Source organism: Podarcis filfolensis (genome assembly GCF_964270895.1).
Source record: "Podarcis filfolensis genome assembly, chromosome: 7".
In the NCBI taxonomy this organism is placed as follows: domain Eukaryota; kingdom Metazoa; phylum Chordata; class Lepidosauria; order Squamata; family Lacertidae; genus Podarcis; species Podarcis filfolensis.
In genome coordinates, this window is record NC_139603.1 from 90739321 (window position 1) to 90767035 (window position 27715).

General features: G+C 54.1%; 4 protein-coding genes across 10 annotated transcripts in view; 2 read left to right on the forward strand and 2 right to left on the reverse strand.

Annotated features, from left to right (window-relative positions):
* Positions 1–4159, reverse strand: part of MROH1 (maestro heat like repeat family member 1) — a 54953-nt gene extending 50794 nt beyond the window's left edge. For 3 of the 7 annotated variants that reach the window (XM_083621818.1, XM_083621810.1, XM_083621809.1), the window contains exon 1: positions 3958–4093. The gene's annotated coding sequence lies outside the window, so the exon portion shown is untranslated. Of the gene's footprint in view, positions 1–2923; positions 3367–3957 lie in introns of those variants that run through there. The other 4 variants (XM_083621811.1, XM_083621820.1, XM_083621816.1 and 1 more) reach the window with 4 other exon arrangements.
* SLC52A2 (solute carrier family 52 member 2) overlaps positions 1–27715 on the forward strand; it is a 304222-nt gene that overhangs the window by 211972 nt on the left and 64535 nt on the right. The gene's annotated exons all lie outside the window — the stretch shown is intronic.
* Positions 4192–15304, forward strand: LOC310766141 (testis-specific serine/threonine-protein kinase 5-like). The gene is made up of 8 exons (XM_083622142.1): positions 4192–4669; positions 5813–5920; positions 7575–7777; positions 10167–10222; positions 11865–11997; positions 12316–12431; positions 13572–13754; positions 14505–15304. Exons 1-8 carry the CDS (start codon positions 4466–4468, stop codon positions 14981–14983), a joined length of 1482 nt encoding a protein of 493 aa, XP_083478268.1. The 5' UTR covers positions 4192–4465; the 3' UTR covers positions 14984–15304.
* Positions 17730–25520, reverse strand: HGH1 (HGH1 homolog). Its single transcript, XM_083622434.1, has 7 exons — positions 25482–25520; positions 22701–23250; positions 21042–21142; positions 20419–20517; positions 20117–20208; positions 19093–19215; positions 17730–18372 (listed from the first exon to the last, which is right to left on the reverse strand). The coding sequence occupies exons 2-7, from the start codon at positions 23231–23233 to the stop codon at positions 18202–18204; spliced, it is 1119 nt and encodes a 372-aa protein (XP_083478560.1). The 5' UTR covers positions 23234–23250; positions 25482–25520; the 3' UTR covers positions 17730–18201.

Here is a 27715-nt window from a genome sequence, read left to right on the forward strand (position 1 = left end):
GAGACACCCCGCCCCCTGGCTGAACTGCCGGCAGGCGCGGCCAAACTACACATCCCATCATCCCTGACCACTGGTCCTGCTAGCGAGGGATGATGGGAGTTGTAGTCCCAAAACAGCTGGCGGGTCAAGTTTGGCCACGCCTGTAATGGAGGCCGCCCAGAGGCATGCAAATAAGCAAACATATATATATATATATATATATATATATATATATATATATATATATATATATATATATATATATATATATATACACACACACACACACACACACACACACACACACACACACACACACACAGTGCATGAACCGCCTCGAGCCCCAGCCTGGCTAATATATATATATTTCTTAATATTTTTATTTATATATATTATTTGTAATAATATCTATCTATCTCTATATATATTATTTTAATGATATATATATGGTGAGCTCCCGTTGCTCGGTCCCTGCTCCTGCCAACCTAGCAGTTCGAAAGCATGTCAAAGTAAGTAGATAAATAGGTACCACTCCGGCGGGAAGGTAAACGGCGTTTCCGTGCGCTGCTCTGGTTCACCAGAAGTGGCCTAGTCCTGCTGGCCCCATGACCCGGAAGCTGTACGCCGGCTCCCTCGGCTAATACAGCGAGATGAGCGCCGCAACCACAGAGTCGGCCATGACTGGACCTAATGGTCAGGGGCCCCTTATTATTATTAGCCAGGCTGGGGCTCGAGGCGGCATGCAAAAAAGTGACAGGCACAAAAATTCCTCAAGCCCTGAATCGAGTTCAAGCCCCATTGAGGCTCTTCTGGTTCCCACTCGGACTCCAGAGAGACTTTGGTGCTGGTCTCCTCAGGCAAGCCAGTGCCAGGGGAGGGGAGGCCAGAGTCTCCTTCCTCCTCCCCCCCCCCCCCGTGGTGGCTGGGCTGCCCTGTCCCCATTTCCCAGAGGGAAGCCCCCTCCAGGGGGCAGAGCCTTCCTTGGCGGTGGCCTCCCGCTCCCCGCATACATCACATCCCGAGAGAACGCAGCAAAGTCACGTTTCTGCAAGACGCCAAGGACACGTGTTAAGGTCTTAAAAAGAGAAGGGGGTCACGGTGCTCTTTTGCTGATGCTTCAAAGATGTGGCAGGTTCCCCCCCCCACACCCCCCAAAGGCGCCCTCCTCCTCCATGGCCAAGGACAGGGTCCCCTTTAGTCCAGGGGGCGCTTCTAGGCCCCAGACGGACCAGCTTGGCTGCTCATTGATGTCCCCACCCAGCAGAGATGGACCCGGCAGCTCAGGGGTTGGCACTGGGCAGCCCACGTCAAGATGGGAATTCTCACAAAAAGGACAACATTCCCTGGGCTGATGCACAAACTTTTTGCCTGGCAAAGGCGCTGTGAAACTAAAATCCTTGCCTGATTGCTACAATAGGGAGTAACAGCTCACAGATCCTCTGTCCATATTTTTGAACATTTTACTCTCTCATGATTCAGCACATGCTTGCAAAATCCAGTGAGTTCCAGTCTTGGGTACAGTTCAGAACACAGAACAGTATGTGCAGCATCTCTGGAATAAGTTAAAACTATACACCGTCATCCTACCATTCAGTCCTACCATAAAATAAAGTCATTCTGCCGTTCTGGAAGAACCACATTGCACACATCGCTAGGTACAGTAATACATTTCAGCCTCCTACCACAAATCCTCTGGCTTTTTCTTTTTTGCAAAGGAAAATTAACGAACGAATGAATGCTTTGATTCCTCCACAGAGCCCCTTCAGAAAGGCCCCCTTCCTCATCCCCCCACGCCAGAGAAGTTACTTAGGAAACATGCTTAAAATCACGTTCAACTGCCGTTACACTCGAAGGTGGCTAAAGAGTGGCAAAGAGGTGAACTTCCCCTGCGCTGTTTAACAAATAAGAACATGGCCTAAGAAGAATAGGGCTGGCGCTCGGTGGCAGAGAATTTGTCTTGGACGCAGAAGGTACCACATTCACTCCCTGGCATCCACACTTTCAATAAATAAAAGCTAAGAAGACAGTTGCAGTTCAGGGAGTGCAGGCAGCCCCATGTTCAGTCCCCAGTGGCATCTCCCCTGGACCAGAAATGCTGGAGAGCCGTTGCTGCAAGTCAGTATAGAATATAATACTGAGCTGGATCAGGGACGCGGGTGGCGCTGTGGGTTAAACCACAGAGCCTAGGGCTCACCGATCGGAAGGTTGGCGGTTCGAATCCCCACGACAGGGTGAGCTCCCATTGCTCGGTCCCTGCTCCTGCCAACCTAGCAGTTCAAAAGCACGTCAAAGTGCAAGTAGATAAATAGGTACCACTCCGGCAGGAAGGTAAACGGCGTTTCCGTGCGCTGCTCTGGTTTGCCAGAAGCAGCTTAGTCATGCTGGCCACATGACCCGGAAGCTGTACGCCGTCTCTCTCGGCCAATAAAGCGAGATGAGTGCCGCAACCCCAGAGTCATCCGCAACTGGACCTAATGGTCAGGGGTCCCTTTACCTTACTGAGCTGGATCACAGACCCAGCAAGGTCTGACTGGTTACAGAGCAGCTTCTTCTGTTCCCAAGACCCCTCCTCAATCAGACCCAAGGCTCATTGGGTTCGGCCTCCTGTTCCCTGCAGTGGGCAAGTAGGTGCCCCAGAAAGCCCACAGGCAAAATCCAGCTTGTAATACAGTAAGAGTTTAAAAAGAAGCAATAAAATAGAATTGAAAATCCATTTGAAGATTTAAAGCAGACATGCTGCAAGCCACGTGAATTACTGTGATCCGTGGACCACTTTTTCTTCTCTGAGCCTGCCCTTCCCCAGCCCCCAACCCCACATCCAGCAAGCGCTGGTAGGTCAGATCCCAGCAGGGATCTCTCCAATATATTTGATCCATCTTGTCGCTGGGTCCTCGGTGCTGACCAAGGTTGCTATCTGACACAAAGATCAAACACTGGTTCTTACTTGGGATTCCTGCCTGAAGCAAAAGCGTGCGACTGTTTTTCACCAACCTCTAAGCAAGAGGGAGCTTCAGCTGATGGCAAAGGCTTCTAGGAGGAGATGATGGCATCAGCACACAGGTTCTACTCGGATGCCACTGAATCTGCCAGTTAGTAAGTGCCGGTTGCCGTCCTTGAGCCGTGTTCAGAGTCTGTTATCTCCATGAGCCAAGTTTCTGGCCAGAGGCATCTTCCAGCCCCAGAGAAGAGAGTGGGGGGCTTACCTTGCCAAGGGAACGTGGGACCCGGTCAGAGCTATTAGACCTCAGATCTATTGCTAACTCGCCCACAGCAAGAGGAGTCTTGCCTTCCTTCTTGACCCCCCGTTTTCGTTCCTGCAGGGAGGGTTTGGCTGTCCTGCCTGCCTTGCTGCTGCAGGAGCAAGAGAGGAAGGAGGAGAAATACATCCAGCGCTGCAAGATTGCTGGGGACCAGCCTCTGTCCAGGACGCTCCCAGAGAAGAGGCCGGGAAGGACCTCTGTGCCACCTGCTGGAGCGGCTTGGAAATGATTCCACTGATCCTCACGGCTACTTGCTTCAGGGATGATCTGTATTCTGTCGTAGCACAAGGCTGCGACTGGATAGGGACATGTTTTGGCTGCCAAAGTCACAGAAGCTGGGGAGGCTTGGCACCTGCTGGGAATGTGTCAGTTTTGCTCGCTGCTCCAGGCCCTCCAGGGTGGTGTGAGAGCTGGACTGAGAATATAGGGAGCTGCCTCAGGCTCTTGGTTCATTGACGCCAGTATTGCCTACACTGACTGGCAACAGCTCTCCAGGGTTTCAGGTAGGAATCTTTACCAGGCCTCCCTAGAAATGCCAGGAACCAAGACGGAGACCTTCCGCATGCCAAGCAGGCCCTCTGTCACTGAACTGTGGCCACAGGAACCAGGAGACCCGAGTTCAAATCCTCTGTCGGTCACCAGGCTCACTGGGCCACTCACTGCCAACCGTCCTTTCTAAGCAATAACAATAACTCAAGCCAAACGACCCACAACTCACCTGGCTTCTGCGACTGCCCACCTGAGAAGCAGCCCTGCGTGTTGTGAAGCAGTGATGGGCTTGCCGCTGCCTGTGCCCTTTGCGGCTGCTACCTGTGGGGACCCCGGTGGGAGTGACCCAGGGCAGCGCCTGCCCCCCTCCCCGAGGCCGCAGGTTCTAAAACTGCTTGTTACGCCTCGGTTCTAGAACTCTGCCTCTGGAATGCTTGTTCCGCCCCCGTCACTGTGGAAACTTCTGCATCTGAATAGCAACAAGGACTCTCTGGTCTTGCCCTTCCCTGTGCTCGGCCAGTGGCAGCCAAACCACTCAAAAGATGCGAAGAGGGCCGTGCTAAGAGCGAGAGAGAGGCCACCACTGGGGTGCTTTCCCTGCCTTGTAGAGCTGATGTGTTTATCTGGACTCTGGTTCCTCTGGAGTTTCCTGCCCGCCTGGGTGCAGCCCCTGCCCCTTGGCCTGTCGCAAGAGAGGGTCCTCCTTGCCGCCCTCCCGAGAGAGAGAGCCGCGGGCCATGAAGAGCTTCTCTAAGCGCGAGGCGGACAGGAGGACGTTCCTGGAGCAGGTTCGGGAAAGCAAGGAAAATGGCTACCTCCTCTCTTCCAAGAAGATAGGCTCGGGAGCTTTCTCCAAAGTCTACCTGGGTTATGCCACCCAAGAGAAAATGATGCAGAACTACAAGCTGGCCTCAGACCTCAGGAGCAAGCGGCACTCCATGGTGGGCACAAGAGCAGGGCTGGGAGGGAGGGAGGTGGGGAGTGCCAGCAGGTGGGGGCACCAGGAAAGAGTCTTGCCCAGCAGAAGTCTCACCACAGCTTGGCTGGCTCCCGTTCCTCCCAAGAAGCCTCTTTCGGGCTCTGTTGTGGAACTGCCCACTCCGCTTGCCACAGTTCCTACAGCATACATTGGCCTGCTGGGTCCGGCCAAAAGAGGCCTGTCCAGCCCACCACCCTCTTCTCACAGGGGCCAACCAAGGTGACCATTATGGGAAGCCCACAAGCCGTTTCTGAGCACAGCAGCAGCGCACACCAGGCTTGTGCTCTCCAGCGACTGGCATTCAGGGGCACAATAACTGCCTCCTGCAGTGGACGTAGAACCTAGATACCATGAGTTGGTAGCTCCGGCCCACCCAGAACCAATTGGACTGCTGGGTCCAAAAGTGATGCCCAGGAGTGGCACCATGAATGGGCTCTGGCAGGATTCTGGGCACCAGCCACTGCCCAAGGATGTTAGCTGTGGTCGCTGACCCCTTGGGCAGCCCACAAGCAAGCGATTAATTCAAAAGACACCTGGAAACTGTCACCTTTTCCCCAGCCTATCTTCCTTCCTTCCTTCCTTTGCCCCGACTTGACCAAATTGTTGTGTGTGCAGCTGTCATCGCGTGTTGGGTCTCTGTGCTTTGTGGCAACATTCTCCCCTTTCCCCCATACAAACACCTCCACACCCCAGACTGAAGGCAACTGTGCAAGGTGGGGGGGGGGCACGTCTGGATGCTCTGCTGCCTGCCTGCCTCCACCCCAAGACAGGGCATCTTGGTGCAGCAAATACCAGACCAGTCTGGGAGGGTTGCTCACCCATAGGGAGATTTCCCCACAGGGGGAATGGAGTGTTGTGAATGGAGTCCAGCCAGGAAGATCTGCTTCCTGGATTAAGAAGTTTGGGACAGACCTGCTTCCTAGAGATGGCCTTGTACAGCAGATCCTCACCTGCCCACAGACACCAGTGGGCTTCCATTGTGCTGGGTTGATGCAGAAACCGCCCCCCCCCCCAGGAAGTTGCCCTTGCAGGCGAAGGCAGAATGGCTCAATTCACACACACTTCCTTGAGGTCCACATTCAAACTCTGCTTTCTCTTCTCCCAGGTTGCTATAAAGATCATCTCAACGGCAGAAGCACCTGTAGAATATACCAAAAAGTTCCTCCCAAGAGAAATCTACTCCCTCAATGTTACCTACAAGCATCTTAATGTGGTGAGTCTGCTCTGGGCCGTTTGCGCTTTGGACAGGAAGTTTCACGAGTTCCACCTGCTGACCTCACCCCCACCCCATGTCAGGTGTGAAGGACAACCTGTAATTCAGACGCAGGCTTTGCAGACCCAGACGTAATGGATGAGGCACACAGACCCTACTGGCAGGGGCAGAGAGCTGGCAGGAGCCAAAAGGGGTTAAAAGACAAGTTGACTCCAGAGCCCAGACTAGAAGTCACAGCAACAAGCTGGGCATGTTGGGAAAGTGAGAAAAGAGAGGCCGACCCTTCACAGCCCAGCCCCAAGACAGAAATCCTTTATTTCCCAGGGACATTGATAGAATTGCAACCTTAACTAGTGAGCAAACACCCTGTGGCTGGCTTCTTATGCAGTAGAAACTGGGAGGATATTCTCACAAATTTGACCCCCAAAACTCAACACAAGGCTTTGGATTTTGCTCCCCACCCTGATTATGCGCAGAGGACACTGGTTGGTGCAGAGCAGCCCTCACTCAAACCAAGCTCCCTTTGAGAATCCCAGAGTCTGTGCATGTGCATTAGAGCGGCTGTCACCCGCATGGCTGCTGTTTGCCACAACATCCAAGACCACAGGGGCTTCCGTGGTCCTTGTGTCCAGGCAGAGGGCAGCCATTTGTGTGTGTGTGTGTGTGTGTGATTCATGTGGCACATCTTGCATTGCATGCCTTGCACTCAGGCAGTCAAGTTTGCTGCAGTTCCAAAGGATAATGGGGGTATCCAAACAGTTCCACTAGCATAACCACTTAAAAAAAAAAGTTTATTGGTTTTTTCACTAATTTATACATTTTAGCTTAACCGTTTCAAACATTAAAATACAATGTTCTTTTGAACATTCAGGCCTGCCTCCCTCCCTGGGTTCCATGTTCAAGATCAGCTTTGCTGCATCTTTTACCCTTATCCATCTATTAAATTCCTGCCAACCTAGCAGTCTGAAAGCACGTCCTAGTGCAAGTAGATGAATAGGTACCGCTCCGGCGGGAAGGTAAACGGCGTTTCCGTGTGCTGCTCTGGCTCGCCAGAAGCGGCTTAGTCCTGCTGGCCACATGACCCGGAAGCTGTATGCCGGCTGCCTCGGCCAGTAAAGCGAGATGAGCGCTGCAACCCCAGAGTCGGTCACGACTGGACCTAATGGTCAGGGGTCCCTTTACGTTTGTTTATTAAATATCTATAATTTTCATTAAAAATTCACATTACAAGTGTCATTACATCCCTACCAATAATTTTAACTGTTTACAGTGATCTTCTAAATAAGTTTAAAATGTACTCCAGTCTTTTAAAAATACTTGATCTTCCTGGTTTTGGACCTTCCCCGTCAGTTTCGCCATCTCTGCATAGTCCATCAGTTTCATCTGCCGTTCTTCTTTTGTTGGTACTTCTCCTTCCTTCCTAGCACTTTTGTCTGTTCAGCAGAACTTTTGCTCCTCTCCCACTGACCCTACACAGGTCTGGGTTCTTTCCCCAACATTCTGGGGCACAGGTGGGCAGAGGAAAGGAAGGCGAAGCTCCTTTGCGCTTGTGGAACTGCTTAGCTCAGTGGATGCCAAACTCTTTTGGGTCCCCCATCCTCTTGGGCAATCCATCCGGGTCCCCTTGTGACGAGGGTGGGCCGCTCCCCTGCAGATCCAGCTCTACGAGATGTACCGGAACAGTAAGCGCACCTACCTGGTCCTGGAACTGGCCTCCCGGGGAGACCTCCTGGAGCACATCAACGCCACATCGGACAGGAGGGAGCTTCCTGGGCTGGAGGAAGAGGAGGCGCGAAGGCTTTTCCGGCAGATTGTCAGTGCCGTGGCACACTGCCACAATGTTGGCATCGTCCACAGGTGACAGAAATGGCTGGGGGGGGGGAGGAGGGGAATAGCTGGGAGGCGGTGGCACGGAAGAGTCACTTCTGGGGCCTGGAAGACCTCCAGGGTCACCCCCAGATTCCCTCTCGGGAAGAGGAAGGCGGCACCAGGCGTCCAGCCCCAGAGAAAAGGGCTGCCTTGTTGTCTTTCTGGGCCGCGGTGGGAAATGATTTTTAGGCTAAGAGTTTGTTTGCTTAAAATATACATCACTTCCAACCAAAAAGTGACTCACAATCCAAGGACAGCAATAAAACCGCATCACAACATTCCCAAAAGCTCTGCTGTAGCAGCAGCAGCAGGATCTGACCAAATGTTCCACACTCCCCTTGTTCTGCTGTAAGCCACCCAGAGGGGCTGGGATAAATACCCAGATGGGCAGGGTATAAATAAATTATTATTATTATTATTATTATTATTATTATTATTATTATTATTATTCTGGCTGGTGACTGTGAGATGCCCCAAAGGGAAGCCTGAAAGCAGGACCTGAGTGAACAGGCATAACAACAACAACAACAACAACAACAATTTATTCTTGATACCCCCCCCCAATCTGGCTGGGCTTCCCCAGCCACTCTGGGCGGCTTCCAACACAATATTAAAACACAGCAATGCATCAAACATTGAAAGCTTCCCTGAACAGGGCTGCCTTCAGATGTCCTCTAAATGTCATATAGTTGTTCTTCTCTTTGACATCTGGTGGGAGGGCGTTCCACAGGACGGGCACCACCACCGAGAAGGCCCTCTGCCTGGTTCCCTGTAGCTTTGCTTCCTACAGGGAGGGAACCGCCAGAAGGCCCTCGGCGCTGGACCTCAGCGTCCAGGCAGAACGATGGGAGTGGAGACGCTCTGGGTGCTGCTCAAATTCCCAGGAAAACAGAGTGTTTGGCCTGGCACCAGAGTTATGACAAGTTTAGTGCACCGGAAAGGTCTCCCTGGGGAGAGCACCCACAGGCCCCATTCCCAGCTGGGAACCCTCAATGGGGGGGGTAGGGGGAGAGGCTGAAGTGATAGGTGGGGCTAGGAGAGAAAATGAGCAAGAGCAGAGACAAAATTGGGCTGAGCCATGGGCAGGACTCAGGACTCCAGGGGACATTCTGACCGTTTAAAAACCAGGTGTTTCTACCAGTTCCCACATCTTTCTATCCGTTGTCCAGGCAGGCAAGAGGCACTGTCTCTGGACATATTCCAGCCAGGCAAGTATAGGCCATTGATCAAGATGGGTGAGCAGAGCAGTCCGAGGAGAAAACATGGCTCAGAGTCCCAAGAGGCTTGGTACTTGAAAGGCTGGCTGCATTTTTAAAAAAGTTTTGGAAAGCTATGATGATATATGCATACTGCTTGTCCTTCAAGAACAGATGAAATATAAGAGGGCAAAAGTCCAAGTGATGAAGCAAAAATATGCGCAATAGACTTAACATAAGGAACACTAATTATCTAGCTGAAATGGTAAAGATAATAGTTTGCCCAGCTTCCTATAACTTTCATTTATTGAATTCATGGGTGAAATCCTAATTAACTGTGTTGTGAGACATTTCTGCAGTAGTCATTAATAAAGTTTTATAGCATTGGAAATGGAAAAAAATATATATGAAAGGCTGGCTGTATTTGGTCCTCAGTCCTGAGGTGCCTCACCCCTAACTTGCCATCTTTCACAAAAAGGGCCCAGAACACACAAATATCGCTTTGAATTCGACTTCCTAGTTCTGCCTTCATACTCACCAGTTTTGGACTGATACACAGATTGTTTAATAACCCAAAAGGGCACTGCAGGTCTGCACACTTTCCAGGATACGACTCATTCATTTGAGTGTTTTCAAGTTGGCCTTCATTCTGACAGCACTGAAGGGCCAGGACGACTCTGGGCGAAACATTCCTAGACAGCCATGCAAACACAGCTCGTTGCCTGAGACGGGCTCTATCATTTTATATTATTCTCTTTTAGCTTTTCTGCCCGTGGCCAAAGATTGCAAGGCAGGCAGGCAATGTCTGCTGGATGTTTCAGAGCCATCTTGTGCGCGGGCCTGAGCATGGGAGCTTCCTCAAGCATCTGTGGGCCCCTCTGGCTGATGTGCTGCTTCGCCTTCTGCCACAGCAGACCCAGATTGTTGCAAAAAGCCCCAAACAGCAGTTGAAAATAAATAAGCAACCTTAAGGGAAACATGCAGATTGTTTGGATTCTTTGTAGCAGGTCTGTTTCCAGGCTCTTCCTAGCGCTTACTAATGAGTCTCCAAACCTCAGTGCACATTCTTGTTCTTTCCTACATCTGCACATCTGCATGCTCTCATGGTGCACCTGGGTAAGTAGAGAGAGTGAAGATCTGTAGCTGATTCAAGCTCCTTTTGCTGCTTTTTGTTCCCTCAGAGACTTGAAATGTGAGAACATTTTACTGGATGAACGTGGCTTCATTAAGCTGACTGGTGAGTTTCCTTCCATTGGGACAGAGAGAGCAGCCTCCCATCAGCCAACATCATTTGTTTATGTCAAGTGAGCACTGGGTTCAAAATACAGCAGCCAGTAACCCAGATAAGGGAGCCATGGCCAGAGGACCTCATGGCATTCACTTAGCAAAATAAGAGCAGGTTTTAAGGACATCAAATTAGGCTCTGCCTTCTACATAAAAGGGACGCGGGTGGCGCTGTGGGTTAAACCACAGAGCCTAGGACTTGCCAATCAGAAGGTCGGCGGTTTGAATCCCCACGACGACGGGCTGAGGTCTCGTTGCTCGGTCCCTGCTCCTGCCAACCTAGCAGTTCGAAAGCACGTCCAAGTGCAAGTAGATAAATAGGTTCCGCTCCGGCGGGAAGGTAAACGGCGTTTCCGTGCACTGCTCTGGCTCGCCAGAATATAGTCATACTGGCCACATAACCCGGAAGCTGTACGCCGGCTCCCTCGGCCAGTAAAGCGAGATGAGTGCTGCAACCCCAGAGTCATCCGCAAGTGGACCTAATGGTCAGGGGTCCCCTTTACTTTTACCTTCTACATAAATCAGCCATTTCCCTCCTTTCAGCGCCGTGACATGAGGTCTCGCCGCCCGCCACCCCACCCCAAGTTTAATGTTTTCAGAAATTCAACTGGGACACACTAATTCCGTTGTGAGATGTATATAGAGAATTTATGACCCCAAAGCATTTCTGTATCTCAAGGGAAATTGGACGGATAAAATCTGCTCAGCAAAGCTGCATCCTCCAGTCGCCTCAAGTGAATTAAAATGGAAGGATTTCTTGGTCTTTATTGGCAGAGGCTGTGGAAACCTCACTCCCAGAAGCAGGAGCTTCTTAGTGGGAGCTTCTGCCTCCTTTTATCATCTGTGGCCAAGCCTCCCTTTCTGTTGCTCCCACTGGCCCACCCAGTTCCCAAAAGCAATAATGACCAGCTGGGAAACTTGGGCATGGATAAAGTGGTTGAGGGATGCAGCCCCTAAAACAGCCATTAATTCGCTTTCTTACTTGTTTATTGGTTTGTTTGTTTGTCTGTCTGTTTCCTGCCTTTTTCTCTGACAGCTTACAGATAAAAACAAGAAAACCTGCTGAAAACCTGGAAAAACCAATAATAAACAAACAATAAGCCATTGACAGAATTAAAACTACAGTGGTACCTCGGGTTACAGATGCTTCAGGTTACAGACTCCGCTCACCCAGAAATAGTACCTCAGGTTAAGAACTTTGCTTCAGGGTGAGAACAGAAATCGTGCTCTGGCGGCAGAAGGAGGCCCCATTAGCTAAAGTGGTGCTTCAGGTTAAGAACAGTTTCAGGTTAAGAACGGACCTCTGGAACGAATTAAGTATGTAACCAGAGGTACCACTGTATATTCATATATAAAACCGGTTTAAAACATGCCACTAAGTACAATGGAGACAGCTCTTTGATTAAAAGCAGTCCATTCCCCGAAGTCGGTTGGAACAAGGAAGTTTTCGCCTGCGGGCGGAAGGACAGAAAGGAGGGAGCCCCTCCCCAGCTGGTGCCTTCCAGGTGTTGGGCGCCCAAAATGCCCGGAGAGCCCGAGGCTGGCAAAGGCTCTTCTAAGCTGCCAGATGGTCTTCTTCTCTGCCCCCGTTGCAGATTTTGGGTTTGCCAATCGCTATTCCCTGAAGAATTCCCTAATGAACACCTTTTGTGGCTCCGTGGCCTACACTGCCCCCGAAATCCTCATGAGCAAGAAGTACAATGGGGAGCTGGCTGACCTATGGAGCCTGTGAGTACAATTGGGGGGCAGAACTGCTGGAGCATGTGGGGGGGGGGGCACCAGGGTCATGCCAGGGATGGGGCCTGGGCAGGCACAGGCAACAAGCCAAAAGGGCTGCGTGTCTCATTGGTTAGAGAGCATCTGCTCTGCAGGTTGAAGGCATCTCAAGGTAGGTCTGGAAATATCCTGTAAGGAACCCTGGAGAGCCCTTGAGGCAGCCAGGGCAGGCCATACTGGGCTAGATAGACCTACAATGGATGCTCTGGCCCAGAGAGGAAGCCTCTTGCCCTGGGCCAGCACCCCTCTCTGAACTCCTCCTTCCCGCAGTGGGGTGATCCTCTACGCCATGGTGACAGGGAAGCTCCCCTTCAAGGAGCGCCAGCCACACAAGATGATCCACGTGATCAAGCAGGGACTGGCTTTCCGACAGCCCATCTCACCAGGTAACAACGGCGTGGCAACACACGGCTCTGCTGCAGGGGCCCAGGGGGGAGAGGGGAGGCTCAGCTGGGCCCACACCTGCCACCCCAGCACCCAAGAAGAGGGGGAGACGGGCGTGCCTTCTTGAAAACCACTAGGACATTTTTTAAATGCCATTAGAGTTGCATTTCCTTACAGCTCTAGAGCCCTGAGGCCGTTCTGTAATCTCCAGGTACTTTGCAGAATCTCCTGTACCGCACTTGCAGAATTCCCTGTTGGTGGTCAGGAGGAACAGCAGCACCTGGGAGCCACTCTCAGCCAGTGCCAGGGAAGAGGATGCAGCCGCCGCAGACACATTGCCTGGAGCAGCCCCTTCCCACTGGCACCATCACCTCCAAGCAAATTATTGCTGGAGCTAGAGTCAAGTCAAAGCAGGCAGTGCCCAAGGCTGTGGCTCTCGCCCCAGGGCTTTGCTCCTCCTTCCTCTGGTACATGGGTAGGCAAACTAAGGCCCAGGGGCCGGATCTGGCCCTATTGCCTTCTAAATCCAGCCCACAGACGGTCCAGGAATCAGCATGTTTTTACATGAGTAGAATGTGCCCTTTTATTTAAAATGCATCTCTGGGGTATTTGTGGGGCATAGGATTTTGTTCATCCCCCCCCCAAACAAAAATAGTCCGACCCCCAGGAAGGTCTGAGGGACAGTGGACCGGCCCCCTGCTAAAAAAGTTTGCTGACCCCTGCTCTGGTGTCTCAAGTTCACCCAGTGCTTCTGGCTAGACTCTGGCAAAAGTCACATGGTCATTCACACTGCATCCCAGTGCTGTGAGCCCGACCACATGCATCAGGCTTGCTGGCATCAGTGGTTCCTTTACAGCATTTCCAATGGAGGCATCTGATCACGAGGCTCTACAGCTACCTGCACTGCGGGCATGTGATTAGTTCTGTGCCCTGTGCCACTGCAGGATGCCAGTGAAGGGGTGCGGCCATAACCCCTTACCCTGTGCCAGAGGGTGCAAGGACAAGATGCAGGGCTGCAAGCCAGCCAGCGGCACTTGAGATTCCACAAGGGAAACGGAGGCAGGTCTCCTGGCCCAGGCACCGCTGTGCTGGCTCCCTGAGCCCTGTGCTGTGGGTCTCACCAGCTCTTCTCCCTGCTGCAGAATGTCAGAACCTGATTGAGGGCTTGCTCCAGCTGAAGCCAGCTGCCCGCCTGGGCCTGCAGCAAGTGGCCACGCACCGATGGATGCTGCCTGCCACGTCGGCCATCTTCCACCGAGTGATGAGCTCCATGGGGGTCCACCCAGAGTGCAACCTAAGCCCGGAGAAGTCCCAAGCGGCACAAGGTAAGCGGACAGGCCCTGGACCCCCAGCTGCCCCCCTGAGGGAAGCAGATAAGGACAGGCAGGACAGACCCACACACCATCACCCAGGGAAGCAGGGAGCCACCCTGGAAGTGCAGCACAGCCTCTGCCTCTTTGGGTAACAGGGAACCCCGTTCGGGAAAGGTACAACAGACGAGGCCTCTGTGTGTGTACAGAGCTGCCCTGTCCTGGGCACCGTTTCTGGGCCAGAGGCTCTGCCCCCTGCAGGCAGCCAACTCCAGGACCAGACCCCTTGGGTGGCAGCCAGGCCAGAGAGCGGCAGGCGAATGAACAGTGGCAGGCTTTTCCTAGCCCTGGGGCACAATGGGGGTTCTCCTGCCGTCCTGCTCCTTAGGCTGGGCTGAGGCTGACAGGGAAAAGAAATACCCGGGGGCTGCAAGTGGGGGGCGGGAAGTGGGGAGGTGACAAGGCTCAGAGTTATCGGGGTGACTTGGGAAGGCTCCTTCTGAGCCAGTGTCGTAGCGTGGGTTGCTGGCACCCGGGGCGTCCAAGTGTTGTGCCCGATATGCCCCCTCAGAAATGTGTGCCTGGGGCCACAGCCCCCCTACCCCCCGTTCTGACGCCCTTCGCCTGCAGCTGGGCTCCTCCCAGAAGTAGGAGTCCTTGCAGAGCCCCTGGCGAGCCCCATGTGTTGCTGGAAAGCGCCCACCTCGTCGGGCAGAAAGGGCGATGCAGCCCCTGACCCTCCACTAACCAACTCCCTTTTTGCAGCGGAGCCCCTGGGCGCCACGTCGCAGCTGCCGGACCTGGAGAGCTCGGCCAAGGCGTCAGAGGGCGCCAAGGAGGGCCAGGTGCGCCCCACGCCGCGCGCCGCCTCGGCTACGGGTGCCTTCCCTGTGCGGGCGGCCAAGGTGGCGGCAGAGAAGAAGAGCAGCCCCGACGGGGCGGCCGGCGCGGCCAACTGCATCCTCCAGCTGCCGTCGCCGCGCAAGACGGAGCGCCCGCCGCGCCTCTCGCTCTACCGGCCCAGCCTACTCAGCAGCCTGCAGCCCTTCCACCACCTGCCCAACTTCCGAAAGCCCGGCTCGGGCTTCTCCACCAGCGCCTACGTGAGCAGCAAGCGGCTGGCCGACAAGGTGCCCGCCAGGGCGGCGGCGCTGGGTGCGGGCGGCGGCAGCGGCAGCGCGGGCGGCTCGGCCAGCCTCTCCAAGCAAGTGCACTCCCTGTACACCATGACGCCATGCCCGTGAGCCGCTGCCGCTGTGCGCCGCCGCGCAAGTCCCCGCGCAAGCAGCAGCCGTCCGCCTGTCTGTGCGCCCGTCCGGTGGGGCCGGTGCCTCCCCTCGCCGCCTCCGGCCGGGGGACGCAGCGCCCAAGGACCGGATGCAGTGAGCACTATTAAAGATTATTCAGAGTCCCTCCGCGCTGCTGCCTGCTCGTGTGTGCCCGCGCGGCACCGACCGGCGGCCGACCTGGGACTGAGGAGGCGCCGCACCGCCGGGGAGCCTGCGTGCTCCTGGCTCGACCGACTGCGCGTCTGCTGTTTTCTCTATATACAACAGTGTATCCTGGCTTGGCGTGGCTCTTCTTGCCGTGTGTGTGCGCGCGCAGAGGGGCAGGGGCACCCCCCCAAGGCGCCTCGCGGGAGGAAACTGGCTCCCACTCCCCCCAAAAATGGAACCCGTTGCTCGCAGGCGCCTCTGCATTCATGCCCGGAGCAGCTCCCCAGTTTCCCCAGGGCAGCCCATTCCCACGTGGAGGTTGCATGCGGGGCATTCTGAATCCTGCCCCCGACACCCCCTCAAAAAGGCCAGTGTTGCTTCCTGTCTCCTTTGCATCAGGAGCTGCTGCTGAACCAGCCCCACAACACAGCCCGGGGGGGGGGGGCTGGTCCCTGCTCAGGGCAGGTTTTGTTTTTTCCAGAAAGGAGATCTCCTGTCCCTCGTCCCCGGCCCCTCCCTCCTCCTTCCCAGGGATCCCTGTGGGCTTTTCAAAAACTTCCCACTCGCTTGCCTGGCTCAGATCTTCTTGCAGTTGATTCAGCCTCTTCTAAATCCACATTTTCAAATAAACGCAGCACAGACCCAGCGGAGACTGAGCTCTGCAGTCCGTTCAAGCCCCTGGTCCCAAGCCACCTTTGAGGGAATCCACCTACTGTATTTTTCGCTCTATAAGACGCACCTAGTTTTTGGAAGAGGAAAACAACAAGAAGAAAAATCCTAAATCCCAGAAGCCAGGACAGCAAGCGGGATTGCTGCACTGCGATCCCGTTGGCTGTCCTGGCTGTCCCCGGCAGGGGATGAAGGCTCCCTGGGCAAGGGAAAAGCCCCAACACACACTCCATGCGGCTCTTTAAAGGGAGTGCTGAGCAGAGCCTCCCGCCTGCATTTCCTCCATAAGACACACACACATTTCCCCTTACTTTTTAGGAGGGAAAAAGTGTGTCTTATAGAGTGAAAAATACGGTATTTCAGACCCTGGAAGGGGCAGAGAGAAAAAAAGGCAGCCAGCGGCTTCAGAGGCCAGTGTTGCCGGGACCAAGGCTGGCCAGGAAATAGTTAATTGCTCCCTCCTGTTGAATCCCATAAGACCACCACACCTCCCTGTGGAGCCGCTTAAGGGATGCCCTCATTTGCACCAATGCAATCCATGTCCCCCCTGGCCTGGCCCTCCAGGCCCTCCAGTTTCTGCTTAGCAAGAGACAGAGAATCTTTCTTCCGCCCTCAATCTGCTCCCAGAGCTGCCCTCTGCCTGGATCCCATCAGCTGCCACAGCCCTTTGCCAGATGACCCTCATTGTCCCTTCCAGCTCTACCTGAGCCCCCCTCACCTGCCTGGAGATTCTTCCCCATTGAGCCACAGGAGAGCAGCCCTGTCAGATCAGACCCTTCAAGTCCCAGCCAGCCCAGAGTCGCCTTCCCCCCCTCCCTCAGGCAGGGAAGGGGCCCTTCGAGAGAAGATGGGCATCTCACTCTCTCCTATTGCCACAGCTCCTGGGCAGCCCATGAAGCTGAGTGTTGGGAGGTCCAGGGCAGACAGAAGAAAGGCCTTCTGGACACAGCCCAGGGTTAAGACTGTGGAACACCCTCCCCAGGCAGAGGCAGAGGCGGCCACCCATCTGGAGGGCTTTAAAAGACAAATCCATGGAGGAGTCGGCTGTGGATGGCTACTATCTGAAGGCTGCAAATGCTACTTTGTGAGCTACCAAGAGCCTCATGCAACTAAGAGCAGCCGATAAAATTGCTCTCCCTTGGTAGGATCGCACTCTTTGCCCAGCCTTAAGCCCCTGCAGCCGCCTGAATCCATCTCTTCCTAGTATTTCAAGCTCCCTGCAATTTCAGCTCAGAGCAGAGTCTCTCATGTTGGAAATGGCTGAGGACCTCTGGAATGGGGGGGGGAGGAGTGAAGGGGAGCAGACGAGGAGCAGGGAAGGCGGGTTGCACCTAAGAGGAGCCCTTCCGCTGGATCAGGCCCAAAGCCCACCTAGTCTCGCATCCTGTTTTTTCAGTGGCCACCCAGATGGGAAGCCTTGAACAGGAGTCTTCCCCCCTCCCTGGGCAGGAAACAGGCAGCTCATCACTGACGGACCAAGAAGGCAGCCCAGAAATGTTCCTGTCCTTTCCAGGCTTAGAGCAGCCTTCCCCCACCTGTTGCCTTCCAGATGTTTTGGACTACAACTCCCATCATCCCCAGGGTTGTAGTACAAAACATGCAGAAGGCAGCAGGCTGGGGAAGTCTGGAGGAGAACATCCTGGAAGAGGTCCTTGTGCTGAAAGGCAGTCCAGACATCGCTGGTGTGGATCACAGCACATCTGGGGAGCACATCCGCCATTGAAGCAGACACACTGCTTGGAAGGAGGCTGGGGGGCAAGCGGCTGGGGGGATGGACACCTATAGCCAGGCAGAACTGGCCAGACTCACAGAGCTGCCTTCTTGCTCAGACTCCAGAAGAAGGGCAGGAACCTCAGAGAATCAAATGCCATATACAAACTGGGTCTTTCTGTGCTGGCAAACATTTTATTGGAGGGCAGTAGTGTCCTTGGGGCTGACAACTCATCGCCCTCTTTCTGTAGGTGGTGGCAGAATTATTATTATTATTTGTTTACTGAAATTATAGAACTCCCTATACCCGGAGGTCCCAGAGCAGTTCACAGAAAAGATCAACATAAAAGCCCACAATATTATCAAAATAAAAACACCCCCCCCGCCCTGGGCAGGCCAGCCCCCTCCCGGCCCAGGGAGGGCACCCAGCTCTGCCTGGACAAACTGCTGGCAGGGAGGGCCCACGCTCCACCTCCTGCCCTTTCCATTCCTGATGGGGCTCAGTTCTGTCGCCCCACTGCTGGCTGCTCCTTGGCCCAGGTCCTTGGCCAGCTCTCCTTTGCAGTCGCAGGGGCTTTGGCCTCAAGGCTGGCCGGGGCGGAGGGAGAGAAGGACTCGGGGTCTTTGTTTTCCCAGTTATCTGCACCTCATCTCTGCAGCCCTTCAGAGCCGGACGCTTGGCTCCTGCACTGCTGCTGCTGCTGCAGCTGATCTTCCTCCTCCAGATCCAGGCACTGCAGCTGCTCCTCAACCTCCGCAGGGATCTCCACCTCCAGCAGGTTCTCCATCCCAGCCTCCGGCTCGTCCCCAATGAGGACCTGCTCAGGGCAGAGGGAGGAGGGAAAGCGACCATCAGGCCTGAGCCCCAAGCAACATCCGTCCCGACCCCAAACAGCTGCGTAAGAGCATCAGGTCAAACCGGAAGGGCCCGGGGGGGGGGCGGAAAGCCCCCCCCACTGCACATCCCAGGGGGTTACAGAAGCAGAAACAGAACAGGGGGCAGGGATTCCAATGAACAAGCGGAAAGGGGGGAAATATTCTGAGTGCTCAGCTTCTGCATCGCTTCCTTGTGTGGCCCGAGTTATCCAGTCCAGTTATCCAGAAACCCAACTGGATCTCACAAACTTCAATCACCACCAAGCAAAGGTTTTGTCTCCCCACCCGCCTCACGGGCTCTGCCTGGATGCTTGGAGATTATTCGCCGTTTTAGTTCCCTGCTTCCTGATTAAAAAGAGCATCACGTTCTCCCTTTAATCTTTCCTCCAAGCTAAACACATCGGGATCAACTTGCTTTTTCCTTTAAAGCAGAATACGTTGGACTCTTCATCACCTGAACCCCTCTCTGATGGGTCACGCTGCTCGCTCTCCCTCCTGTCCCAAAGGAGCCCCCCCCCCACACAACAGGACCCAATCCAGAGCAGCCCGCGGTCATTCAGAGATTCCTCCACCCCAAGCATCTCCCAGCCATCCCTGGGTCTGAGTGACCAGAGAGAGCCAGGGTGCCAATCCTTGACCCCCCCCCACTCCTTCCTGCCCACCTGAATCAGCTTTTCACAGGCGGCCAGGACACCTGGGTCCTTTTCCCATTTGTGCAGCTCCCGCAGGATGAGGTAGGTGCCTTTCTCTCGCACCAGTCGGCGCCCTGGCTTGGTGGCTGTGAGCTGTGGAGAGAAATGGCAAAGGGTCGCCTGTGGCTGGGGTGGCGTGCAGAGGGTCTGCCTGGAGGCACAGGGTGGGAATCGAGCACCCCCCGAGGAAGCTGAACGAGGGAGGGGCTCCTCCATGCGGACGACAAAGAGTCCCCATGCACTGCCTCCAGGGGAACTGGGCAAAGGCGGTTTTCCTGTCCCAGCAAATATGAATCTGTTTAGGATCAGGCCGGCCGGAAGCAGCAGCAGACCTAGACGTGAAAGGGGTGCGGGGAACCTGGAGGAGGGAAGAGGCTCAACAGGCCAGGAGGGTGAGATGGAAGACGGTCAGCTGTGTGTGCTTGTGGAGCCTACAAGTTGTCTCCCCCAACACCCAAAGGGAGGACCTTCTCTTCTCTGGGGCAAATCTGCCCACAGGTCCCAGCAGTGCCTCAAACACTCCGGCTGCTCTGGGGCTGCTGAATTAGCTGCGAGGTTTTTCTCTGCAGGAGGGGGCTAACAAGGGCTCTGCCCTGCCTCCATGATCAGGGGCAGAAGCGGGTCTGGATCCCAGTCGCTGGAAACCCCAAGGGAGGAAGGTGCCCTTGCGCCCGGGCCCTGCATCCCCATTCCCCTTTGGGGCCCCTGGGAGAACAGGAGGCTGGACCAGGGGGGCCCCATGGCATCCTCCAGCAGATGCTCTCCTTCAGTTCTTCAGAGTTGGAGGCAGGGAGGGCAAAATCCACTTTCTCCAACTCTGCAATCCACATGGATTTAAGTTTGCATAGAGCTGAACTTTCTTTCCAAGACCCAAGCTTCCAGGAGTCTGAAGACTGAGAAAGTGGAGGAGAGGGGAGGACAGGACGACGGCAGAGATTTGGAAAAGGCCCTTCCTTGCCCAGGGGTCTGAAGGCCATCTCAGGCCAGGACTCACCAGCATAATGGCCTCCAGCAGCATCTTGCGGATGTCGGGGTCTGGCTCCCTCTTCTTCTCCGCTGGCAAGTACTGGAGGTCCAGGGGCAGCCCTGGGGCCAAGACAGCGCAGGCTGAGAGGGGCAAGCGAGCGGCCACAGCGCCCCACAGTCCCACCTCCCCAGGAGGCCCACTTCCCCAAGGCCCCCGCAGGACTGAGGTGGCCAAGACATCCCTGCCCACCCCCCGCCCCCGCTGGGGCTTCCTGGGGCAGACTCTGATCTCCTCTCCCCCCCCCTCCCCGCCTTCCCAAAGGGACCCACTTTCCATCTCGTCCTCCGGAAACTCCTCAGGTCCAGCCAAAGGGAGGAGGAGGAAGGGGAGAAGGTCCACCTCTTCGCTCAGCAGCCACTCGTGGTGCCCTGGGGGAAACAAGCGAGGCAAAGACCCTGCTGGGGTGGGTTTCTGACATGACCGAGGATCGCAGAGCCAGAGACAGTTGGAGAGATAAAATCGATATATGGAAATATCGATGAGAGGCAGAACCGAGATTTTGAGATGCTTTAAGGTTCAGACTGTGAGAAGCCGTGAAATCAAAATTACAATTCGGAAGACAATTTTTACTTATTTATTTTTATTGGATTATGAATTGATATGTTAATTGGATGTTTTTTATTGGAAAATTGATAAATGCTCTAACAGCAACAATGAAAACACCCTGCTGGGGTGGGGTCCAAGCCCCCCCTGCAAGAGACTGGGGGCACTGGCAGCGAAAGGAGTGCAGAAACTGCAGGACCTGCAGACTCCAGATGCAGGGACAAATTAAGCAGCCCCCACCAACCCACAGCCAAAGAAAGGCAGCAGGTTTATCTGGGCCAGGAGAGAGAGAGAGAGAGAGAGAGAGAGAGAGAGAGAGAGAGCGCACACCCCCAAACCCCCCACTTACCATATTCAAAGCAGCAGTTGCGGAGCGTGCCCACCACCCCTCCTCGGCGGATGGATGAGCGCGAGTACTGCGTGAAAGGCAGCAACCTCTGCACCACACACCTGGCAGGAAGAGGGGATCTGGGGTCAAGGAGGAGCCCTAAGGAAAAGCAGGGGCTTCCCTCCCTCCCATAATGCACTGCAGGCCCCTCAGAGGCACCTGTCACTCAAGCAGGGGGCATCTCAAGCGCTGAATGAAAGGCCTCCCTTCCAAAAAAGAATGACCTCTCCCTGCCCAGGTAGATCCCTCCTGTCAGAGCTCCACCCTCCCTGTTTGTTTTCTCTTTAGTTTCTCTGGTTTTAGAAAGCACAGAAACGTCATTTACCTTCCCGCCGGAGTTGTACCTATTTATCTACTTGCACTTTGACGTGCTTTCGAACTGTTAGGTTGGCAGGAGCTGGGACCAAGCAATGGGAGCTCACCCCCTCGCGGGGATTCAAACCACCGACCTTGGGCAAGCCCAAGAGGCTCAGTGGCTTAGACCCCAGCACCGCCTGTGCTCCTTTTTACTATTTGTATCACCTGGGGGAAAGAAGCTCCCCCTCCCAGCTGCCTTAGAACAAATTGGTGAAGGGGGGGGGGGAGCTCACCAAATTCAGAGAGGAAACATAGAATCAGAGAATTGTAACGTTGGAAGGGACACTGGGGGTCATCCAGTCCAACCCCTATGATGCAGGAATCTCAATTAACTCATACATGGCAGATAACCATCAAACCTCTGCTTAAAGTCTGCCACCTCTCATGGGAATCTGTTCCCTAGGACCCTCGTACCTACGGGACTGCCTCTCCTGGTATGCCCCGTGGAGGACCTTAAGGTCCCTAAATAGCAGCACCCTAGAGGTCCCAGGCCCTAAGGAAGTCAGATTAGCCTCAACCAGAGCCAGGGCCTTTTCAACTCTGGCCCCGGCCTGGTGGAACGCTCTGCCTCATGAGACCAGGGCCCTGCAGGATCTGATTTATTTCCGCAGGGCCTGTAAGGCAGAGTTGTTCCGCCTGGCCTTTGGCTTGGAATCAACTTGATTCCTTCCCCCTCTTTCCTCTCTCCTTCTGTGATGGAGCGCCTATTTGGGGACTTCCCTGGCTTTTTTCTGGCCCACGTAGGACCAGTCTGGATAGCTGGCCTTGGTGAAGACTTGACGTTTTCATCCCCTAAAAAGTTTTTGAGTTTCTGCTGAAACGAGGCTGCATTTTAACGTTGTATTTTAATCTTGTTTTTAAGTTGTATTTCAATCAATTGTTTTTATACCTGGTGTTAGCCACCCTGAGCCCGGTCTCGGCTGGGGAGGGCGGGGTATAAATAAATGGATTATTATTATTATTATTATTATTATTATTATTATTATTATTATTATTCCACTGTCAGTTCTTCCTGATGTTTAGTTGGAATCTCCTTTCTTGCAACTTGAAGCCCCTGGTTTGAGTCCTGCCCTCGGGAACAGGAGAACAGCAGCTTGCACTTGCTTTTCAGAACATGCCTCTGTTGGGACTGATATATATTTGCTACTCCCCCTTTCTTCCCGGCAGTCCTCACAGCAACCCCCCCTCAGCAATTCCTCCACATGCAGAGACACCCCATAACCCCCCCTCGACCCCAGCGCCCTCCCCCCTGCCCACACCTGCCTGGATCTGTCCAAGAGGAAGTCTCGGGCTTCCGGCAGCTGGCTGAGGTTCGACAGCAAGGGCCCCAGGTAGTGCAGAGAGGCCTCGGGGTTGAAGTCTTCGGTGCAGAAGGCGTCCACCAGGGCCGGCAGCCCCCCCAGGCTCTCCTGCTGGAGGGCGGCCAAGAGTGCTCTGCACGAGGCCTCCTCCCGAGACAGGTTGGAGAGCAGCGTGCAGACCTCGTTGGCCATGGGGAAGGCCGGATCCAGCAAGCGCTTCAGCAGGACGGGAAGCCCTTCCTTCAGGGCCCCGTGGGCAGCGGGCTCCGTGGCCAGGTTGATGAGGGCGAGGTAAGCGTCCGTGGCCATGCAGGGGGAGCGGTCGCTGGTCAGGGCCAGCAGGGCGGACACAAGTTCCGGATCCGAGGCCAGCAGCCGCCTGCCCTCCGGGTCGCCTGTCAGCCCCATCACATAGTGCGTGGCCCGGTCCTTCAGGTCCACACGGGTATCTGGGCGGAGGAAATCCAGCAGCTCGTGGGTCGGCTGCTCTGCCATGCTGGAAAAAAGGGGGTCTGCAGAGAGAGAGAGAGGGGGCACCCCATGAGCCAGCCTGTGTTCGGAGACCCCCAACTACGCAGGGAGGGTGCTTCATGATGATCCCCCTTCCTCTTAAAAATAAATGCTTGAAAAACAGGCACGATCCTGGACTATGCAGAATTAAATAAATTAACAGGAAAGGTTCGAAACCTGCAGGACCAGAGATTCTTAGAAGACTGGAGTAAATATATTAACTATTTGAAAAGTAATTGTGATGAACAGATTACTCCAGTAGGACTGCAAGAAGTTCTGTAAGGAGGACTATTTGAAATATTGCAAGGAAGACTATGAGGAGAGTTGTTAGTTAATGATAATTAAGGGTAATAGAGAAATTAAGAAATGCAGAATAAGTGATAAAGAACGAAAAATCATCAGAGGAGTTGATGGAAGTATAAAATATTGTATAAGATAAGCCCCCCCGGACTGTGGTGTGGGGCTGGTTTAGCAGCAGCTCCTGATGCAAAGGATCCAGGAAGCATATTGTATATGATTGTCGGAAATGATATGTTTAAAAAACCAATAAAAATGTATATATATAAAAAAGAAAAACAGGCAGGATTGAAGTTTATGCAATTATGCATGGCAGGGAGAGAGTGGATAGAACAGTTTTCCTCCTTCTCATGAGACGAGACCTTGTGGACATGCCATGAAGATGAACGTGGGAAGATTCAGGATGGATGAAAGCAAGTCCTTCTTCGTGCAGCACATCGCCAACCTGTGGAACTCCCTCCTGCAGGAAGCAGGAACCTGGATGGCTTCAACAGAGAATTAGACAATTCACAGGAGGAGGAGAGGGCTATGACCTACCAGCATAGCTCTGCTCTGCCTCCACCATCTGAGGGAGCAGCGCTTCTGAATCCCAGTTGCTGGAAACCCCAGGAGGGGAGAGGGCTGCTCTTGTGCTCGGATCCTGCCTGGGGGTCTCCAACAGGCAAATCACCCCAAAGGACATCAGAAGCCTCCACTGCCTTCCAGCTGTGAAGGGCAGAGCCAGACATTGTGGTGACCAGCCATCAAGAGCCAGCTCCTCCTCCCTGAATGTGTCTTTCAAAGCCCTCCAGATGGGTGCCTCTGCCTGGGGGAGGGAGTTCCACAGTCCAACCCTGGGCTGTGTCCAGAAGGCCTTTCTTCCGCCTGCCCTGGACCTCCCAACACTCAGCTTCATGGGCTGCCCAGGAGCTCTGGCGTTAGGAGAGAGTGAGGCGCCCATCTTCTCTCGAAGGGCCCCTTCCCCGCCTGAGGGAGGGGGGGAAGGCGACTCTGGGCTGGCTGGGACCTGAAGGGTCTGATCCGACAGGGCTGCTCTCCAGTGGCTCAATGGGGAAGAATCTCCAGGCAGGTGAGGGGGGCTCAGGTAGAGCTGGAAGGGACAATGAGGGTCATCTGGCAAAGGGCTGTGGCAGCTGATGGGATCCAGGCAGAGGGCAGCTCTGGGAGCAGATTGAGGGCGGAAAAAAGATTCTCTGTCTCTTGCTAAGCAGAAACTGCATGGCCTGGAGGGCCAAGCCAGGGAAGACATGGATTGCATGGGTGCAAATGAGGGCATCCCTTAAGCGGCTCAACGGGGAGGGGGGGCTCTTTCCTGGCCAGCCTTGGTCCTGGCAACACCGGCTGCCTTTCAAGAGAGATGCTTTTCTCTCTGCCTCTCCAGGGTCTGAAACAGGTGGACTCCCTCAAAGGTGGCTTGGGACCCGGGGCTTGAAGGGACTGCAGAGCTCAGTCTCCGCTGGGTCTGTGCTGCGTTTATTTGAAGATGTGGATTTAGAAGAGGCTGAATCAACTGCAAGAAGATCTGAGCCAAGCAAGCGAGTGGGAAGTTTTTGAAAAGCCCACAGGAATCCCTGGGAAGGAGGAGGGAGGGGCCGGGGACGAGGGACACGGGCTTAAACCCCAATCCCTGCCCTGATCAGGACCCAGCCCCCCCGGACTGAGTTGTGGGGCTGGTTCAGCAGCAGCTCCTGATGCAAAGGATCCAGGAAGCAACCCTGGCCTTTTCCAGGGGGTGTCGGGGGCAGGATTCGGAATGCCCCGCATGCAACCTCCACGTGGGAATGGGCTGCCCTGGGCATCAACGCGGAGGCGCCTGGGAGCGACGGGGTTCGTTTTTTGGGGTGGGAAGTGTTTGCCCCTTTCCTCCCGCGAGGCGCGCCCCCGCCCCTGCCCCTCCGCGCGCGCCCCCGCCCAGCCCGGAGTCCCGGCTCCTCACCCGCCTCTCCGCAGCCGCCACGCGCCCAGCCTCTTCCGGGGTGGCGGGAGCTCGGCCAATCGCTGCGCGAGGGCGGAGAGCGAAGCGTAGGACCCGGATGCTCCGGGCCAATGAGAAGCGGCACCCGAGCGCAAGGCCCGCTGGGACTTGTAGTCTGCAGCTGCCAGACCCTCCCCCGGCGGGTTTGGCAGGCGGTGGAGCTGCGGGGCGCAACTTGGCTGTTATGCACTGAGCCAGGATCCGAGAATGGGCAGGTAGGATCCTAGAATGCAACAACCAGATGGACCTGTTGGGTCGGGAGAATCCTAGAATGCAACAACTGATTGGCCTGCAGTATCAGCCCAATTTCTTGGGAGAAAAGCAATGACAAACCTAGACAGCGTCTTAAAAAGCAGAGACATCACCTTGCCAACAAAGGTCCGAATAGTTAAAGCCATGGTTTTCCCAGTAGTGATGTATGGAAGTGAGAGCTGGACCATCAAGAAGGCTGATCGCCAAAGAATGGATGCTTTTGAATTCTGGTGCTGGAGGAGACTCTTGAGAGTCCCATGGACTGCAAGAAGATCAAACCTCTCCATTCTGAAGGAAATCAGCCCTGAGTGCTCACTGGAAGGACAGATCCTGAAGCTGAGGCTCCAAGATTTGGCCACCTCATGAGAAGAGAAGACTCCCTGGAAAAGACCCTGATGTTGGGAATGATGGCGGGCACAAGGAGAAGGGGACGACAGAGGACGAGATGGTGGGACAGTGTTCTCGAAGCTACCAGCATGACTTTGACCAAGCTGCGGGAGGCAGTGGAAGACAGGAGGGCCTGGTGTGCTCTGGTCCAGGGGGTCACAAAGAGTCGGACACGACTAAACGATGAAACAACAGGATCCTAGAACAATAGGCAGGTAGGATCCTAGAATGCAACAAGGAGCAGCCCAATCAGGCCCCAGGAAGCAGAATCAGCCAATCAAACGGGACCCATTGTGCAAATAATGTATATAAAGCCTGAGGTTTTGGGGGGGAATTCAATTCACTGTTCATGAGATGCAGTAAAGAGCATGAAATCACTATGGGACTCCAAGTACAGTATATTTCAGGCTCCTTCCACACTGTTCCCCTGTTCTCCTGCCTGAGGGAGCCTGTCCTGGGATGGCCACGAGGGTCTGCTTCCCTTCTTGGGGCAAGGACAGGCTCTTTTGCTGACACCAGCAGAGATCTCTGTGCCCACATCCCCGGACCCCCAGCCCTGTAGAGCTGGAAGGGACTTTGAGGGTCCAAGCTCCTGCAGGCAGGGATCTCTTTTTGTCCTGGCAATTAATTATTATTAATTTTCCAAATCTGAAACAAATTATCAGCAAATTAATCCGAATTTAACACCAATTTTAAAAAAAAGACTTTCCAGCCGCCTCCAAGATGCTTCTTTTCCCTCCCTCCTTTGCTGCTCACAGTAAAATACTTTTTCTTAGGAATGGATGAAAAACAATTAGAAGCTATTTCCATTGACTGCACAAGCTCAATTCCTGTTTAGACATTTACCCAACAACTTCCTCAATTAATCAAATATAATTTATCTTTTTTTAATCGATCCATTAGTCATAATTTCAAATCCTATTTCCTCCCATACAACTTAATCATCCTGCCTTTTTGCGTTCACTGCATGTTACTTAAAATACAGACTCCATAAACATCCAGGGAAGTCTGTTTTACTTTGTTGTGCAATTCCCTTTTCACAAAACAGACCTCAGTCCATTTCCCCAGGCTTAACACGCTCCCCTCCCAGTCTTGCTATGCAGTTCTTAAGCCCAAACACAGCATGTTCTTATCTTTTCTCCCAGACTTGTTATTCTCATAACAAATACCAGAGAGCCTTACATCCCCCTTCCCTCTTTCTGAAAATACTTTAAACACCAAAGGACACCCCTCCTCCTGCATATCAACATCCCCGGGGGGTCCCCAAATCTGAAATAGCACGTTTAAGCAAAATCAGTCTTTAACAGTATTTTCTTTCAGAGATCCCATCCTTTGGTCCCTTTCATACTGTCCCTACTAAGTAATGAATACTGAGAGGGGAATGGAACTTCTACCCAATATGTTTTATATCGTATGTTGCCCAATGCAGGGATCTCAACCAGATCACACACGACAGATGGGACATCCAGCCATTCCACTCAGTGTCAGAAAGCTCTTCTTCCTGGGGGTCTTTCTGAGCTCCCCTGGCCCTTGCCTCTCCATAGGCTCAGAACAAG

What these genes read in the sequence shown, in the direction of transcription:
- HGH1 (XM_083622434.1), bottom strand. Translation starts at nt 23,233, where the DNA reads ATGGCAGAGCAGCCGACCCACGAGCTGCTGGATTTCCTCCGCCCAGAT. An exon ending in TTCCTCTTGGACAGATCCAG is followed by an intron (nt 21,143 to 22,700) that starts GCAGGTGTGGGC and finishes TCTTCCTGCCAG; the next exon opens with GTGTGTGGTGCAGAGGTTGC. An exon ending in CAACTGCTGCTTTGAATATG is followed by an intron (nt 20,518 to 21,041) that starts GTAAGTGGGGGG and finishes TGTTTCCCCCAG; the next exon opens with GGCACCACGAGTGGCTGCTG.
- LOC310766141 (XM_083622142.1), top strand. Translation starts at nt 4,466, where the DNA reads ATGAAGAGCTTCTCTAAGCGCGAGGCGGACAGGAGGACGTTCCTGGAG. An exon ending in CCTACAAGCATCTTAATGTG is followed by an intron (nt 5,921 to 7,574) that starts GTGAGTCTGCTC and finishes GCTCCCCTGCAG; the next exon opens with ATCCAGCTCTACGAGATGTA. An exon ending in AATGTTGGCATCGTCCACAG is followed by an intron (nt 7,778 to 10,166) that starts GTGACAGAAATG and finishes TTGTTCCCTCAG; the next exon opens with AGACTTGAAATGTGAGAACA.